This window comes from Apaloderma vittatum, unplaced genomic scaffold, assembly GCF_000703405.1.
Source record: "Apaloderma vittatum isolate BGI_N311 unplaced genomic scaffold, ASM70340v1 scaffold42080, whole genome shotgun sequence".
In the NCBI taxonomy this organism is placed as follows: domain Eukaryota; kingdom Metazoa; phylum Chordata; class Aves; order Trogoniformes; family Trogonidae; genus Apaloderma; species Apaloderma vittatum.
Genome location: NW_009697064.1, coordinates 9,420 through 13,916, shown reverse-complemented (window position 1 = coordinate 13,916; position 4,497 = coordinate 9,420). Strand labels below are relative to the sequence as shown.

At 42.6% G+C, this 4,497-nt stretch overlaps 1 protein-coding gene across 2 annotated transcripts in view; it reads right to left on the bottom strand.

Moving 5' to 3' along the window:
• Positions 1-2,016: 2,016 nt before the first annotated feature.
• The window catches only part of RNF185 (ring finger protein 185), a 6,886-nt gene continuing 4,405 nt past the window's right edge, over positions 2,017-4,497 (bottom strand). The window contains exons 3-4 of one of the 2 annotated variants that reach the window (XM_009876906.1): positions 3,919-4,036; positions 2,017-2,702 (exon numbers count right to left, since the gene is read on the bottom strand). In XM_009876906.1, coding sequence (XP_009875208.1) covers positions 2,605-2,702; positions 3,919-4,036 — 216 coding nt within the window. In that variant the 3' untranslated portion in view covers positions 2,017-2,604. The remainder of the gene's footprint in view (positions 2,703-3,918; positions 4,037-4,497) is intronic. The other variant, XM_009876898.1, reaches the window with a different exon arrangement.

Sequence of the window (4,497 nt, the reverse complement as noted above, 5' to 3'; positions counted from 1 at the left end):
CCCGATGCCCCGGTGAGGGAGAAGCGAGCCCTGCCCCTCCTGAGGCACGCACCAGCAACCGGCTCCTCGTCCTCGAGGTAGGGCTCAGGGCTCGTGCAGGCTCAGGCCTCGCCTCAGCCCGTCCGCGAAGCACAAAGGAACTGGCAGCACAGTCGGGTCAATGTAAAACCATTTTTTAATTCTAAATCACTTTCACAACAGTGAAAATTAGTGAACAGTAATGGTAATGCACTGAACGAGCCATTACGGGCTGTGTGCAATCGGAGAACAAGGGGGGAAGTGGTACGATACAAAAAGCACACCAAGAAAAAGGTAGGAACAAAAGCAGTAACACTTTCAGACTATTTCATTCGTGGATTGCCAGAAAATAAGGACGCTCAGTCATGTTTCTGCAGCTACCTCTGCCTAAATCCATTATGTCCCTCACCAATAGATGGAAAAAAACCCCAAACCAGTAAAATTCTGTATTTTAAAATATTAAGCATTAGTTAAATCAGTCTGAATACTTCTTGAACATATTACAGTCACTTTTCTGTCCTCTTTGTCGGCAAAAATGGCTTTAAAGGGATACGCCACTCCTCCCTGGATAACCTATGCTCTTAGCATCGAGTTTCACAACACAAAAAACAAGGAAAAACCATCCTTTACTATCGCATGAACTTTCCCTTTTCATCAGCAGGTGGTGCTGCCTGCTCACGAAAGGAAGTTAAGGCTGCGACACTGTACTACCTTAAGAGTGCAATAAATAGCCTTTTTCCTTGGTCCTACTTACCAAGTTATGCACTCGAGAAGAACCATTTGCAGAAAAGTTAAGCTTCTCAAAAGTGCCACACAACAAAAGTTGAAGTACCACTTCAACTGTTCATAGTTGAGCAATATATTCTGCCAGATTGCATCGGGTATAAATTTGACTAGATGTGGCTGAACGCTGCAGAAGCTTTACAACATTCTACTTGCCAGATGGAATTTTGGAGGTAGGCAAGTTTAACTTCAGTCATCCTCTGTCTTGATACTAAAAGTGAGCAGTTTATAATTACATAAATAAGCTTCTACAACAATTAATTAAGGTGATCTGCCCAGGAACCTCATCCACTAGAAAACCCCTATGCATTGAAACAAAGTTTCTATGAGTTGATTTGTTTTGTCAGTTGTCTCTGTATTGCCAGGAAGTCACAATATTCATCTTACAGGAAATCATTATGACTGTCAGTGATCTGAATCAAAATAATCTAAAAAAAAAGATTAAAAAATGGAATTGCCTAATCAAAGAAATATGAAAATTGTTCATCTTGCTAGGGAATCTCCTGTATCTGCTGTTCTGAAGGAATCTACACAAGTACATCAGGAGTACTTTTTAAAGCTGTAAAACCAACAGGGTTCCGAAATGGTTACAGATTGCTCACTTTCTGAAATATTTTCCCCTCAGCACATACGTGGTTGTGGTCTCCTCCAGCACTTCAAATTAATATCTTTGGTAGATACTGCAGAGACTCTTGCACTACAGCGATTCTGCTGTGGCACGGAGTAGCTGTACGCACCTGTAGAGAGAAGCTCTTCCAGAGGCTCCCTACTGTGGCATGTGCTAACGAAGCCAGGATCTCATTTTTCCTCCTGTGTAATTTTGCAGTATGACAAGTTTAACCTCAAAACTCATGTAAAGATGCCTTTTTCTCCCCAAACAAGCTGATCTCAAATCTGTAATATGATTTTATTTGGAGTACATCACCTTGCGCAGAAAGTCTCAAAGCCTCAGGAAGAATAAACGTAGCTACAGAGACAGGGTTGTGAGGGGATTATCCAGGACGGCAGCCACAGGCTGCTGCGCAGAACCGAGGAAGACAACACTGTTTTCAGTGAGGAACCAGGCTGGGTGAGGCAGACAGGTGCATCGTACTGTTCGGCAACCCCACCCAGCTCCGCAACGAGAGAATCTTCCAATGTCTGGCTCCAGCGAATTCAGGCTTTAAAAAACTGCAGCATAAATTTGTATCCCTTCTTCTAACAGCCATCAGAACTGGTTCAAGGAGGGGTTTTTCATCACGCTGGGAAATAACAGCAAGAAACCAGTCTCCAAATCTGGTTCCATGTGCATCACGTGCTGTGCCCAGAGAGTCTCAGCAGTGCTGCAGATGATTTCCTGAAGAAGGCTGGATGCTGATGTGAAGACATTAAACAACATCCACAGCTCTGGCAGACCCATTGTAGTTGCCAAGCACAAGATACTGATCACGCTGCAGAGGTTTTCCTTACCTGCCAGGTCTGCCTTGGGGAAACTGTCACATAAACCTGGTGTCACTGATTGGCACAGGGTTTCAAAGCAGCACTCCTTTTAGGAGCGGAGCTCAAAGCTAGGCCCATGGTTTGTGGCAGGAACCTGTTGTACAAGACAGCTGTTGAGTTGAAATATGCTTTTTAACCAATGTTTAATTTCCAACTCTGGTGCAAAATGCGAGATTCCTCATTGTGCTGTGGTACCACCAATTCCTGAAGCCCACAGTTAGCTACGGAACCAGACACCAAGAGGTTAAAAATGGGATGGGGATGCAGTTTGTAACTGTTTCAGTGGCCTTCTTGACCATGAACATACAGAACAATGGAAAAAAATTATGCAATCAACAACCAGAACATTATCACCAGAGCCACAAACAGGAAGAGGCGGGATAGGAACTGCTCATCCACATATTGAGGAGTCCCTGGAACAGCTGGAAAACAGGAAGGGAAAAAAAAAAAAAATTCAGCTCCTTCCTCTTCTCCATAACTGGGCATATTCTGAAGGTGGTATATTCATAAATTGAAAGATATGCAAGGAATACACTTGGGGAGAAACTAACTATTTCCTACCCTCAGACTGGCCAGCCACACTGTAAGATCAGAAGACAAGCATCAGCCCCCTGAAGCAGGACTCACGGTAAACCTGCTCATGACTAATAGCAGCAGGCAGCTCCAAGCACTGGAGTAGAGGCTGGTGTGCTTGCAGTGCTTCTGGGGACAGGGCTGAGCCAAGTTCACTGCTTCGTTCACTGTTCCCATCCTAAGGGACTTCACCACCTCTCCCTGAATGCTCCCCATCAAGGTGAAATGGTAAAAGCTGCATGTGTAGCCTTGACCAAGAGAAATCATGAAAAGCACAGGAGCTCTAATGCTCCAGCCATGCCTTTCTGGAATGGCTGCATTGAATCCACAGGTGAAGGAGTTGGTTAACCTGTGGCTGTTACAATAGCATGTATTTACATACTCCTTTGCTCAGTCACACCTCCACAGAAATTTTCCATGGACACTGAAGTATAGTTAATAGGCAAGTTAATTTGACCCAAGGACAGCTCAGGTCCTTGGCGACACAGGTGTGACATGAAGAATTGGTTTCTGTTTCTCATAATTTCTGTGCCACGTAACTCGGTGAAAAAGATTTGCCAGGTAACACCTTTCACAGAGGCAGTCCAGAAAATTCTGGGCAGTAGGTTTTCATGTTCAGAACAGGTACGCTCAGTTTGTCTACAGTGCAGATGGGAAGGAGGTTTTCTGGCCATTGCTTAATTTTTAGAGAGCAAGGCCACTACTTGGAGTAACCCAACTGGTTTTTCTTAATTAAAAACAATTAAATCATTTCACCTGAAAGTTACTTCTTGTAACAGATGGTAAATTTCTGGAAAAGGAACAATGTTTGCTGTCATTATTTTGTGATGCAGAGCACCAGTTTAAATTTTTCCTTATACAAGCACTCGTACAAAATGTGTAAGTTATAGACGATGTTCTCTGCTGGGTATTTTCCTTCATTTTGTGTTTCTATTTACAACACTTACGTATTTTACTGTTCCGAAAGTTTTGCCATTTAGTAGGCTCTTTGTTTAGAAGTTACAAAGGAGTTTGTGAAACATCTGTTTGTGACAGGACTCTGGGAGAAGATAGGATGCATCGTACCTGGAGGAGGTCGCCCGTCGTTTATGTTGAACGCTGTTGCAAATATGCCAAAGGGAAATGCCCCAATTCCGAACGACATTTGGAACCCGCCATCGCCAAACCCAAAACCCTGGAACCCCTGCAGAGAACAAAGCAACAGAAGAGAAAAAAAGGTAATGATAATTTAAAGCCTATTTTAGAACATTTTGTCAAAGTGCAGATATTCCCTCTCACTGGCTTTCCTACAGCTGAAGGAGTATCATGCACTTGCTTGAAGGCCACGGATTAACAAAAGCTTTTCTGTAACATCTCTCAACTTAAAATAGTATATATCTGACAGTGTATCAAAATCAACATTACCAATTCTATTTAGAATGTCTTAAAAATGTATTACTATTTCTGCATTAACAGCTATTAGCCATATGAGAAAGGCATTGTAAAACAAAATCTGCATTTATTTTCATTATAATGTGCATCATTTAAACATTCAGTAAAGTGCTAAGTTGCCAGTGGGATGCATAGAGCATTATAGAAAAGAACAGTACCAAAAAAGAAATAATTTACCAGGGGGACTCTAATTAAGGTGGTAGGTAAAGTCAT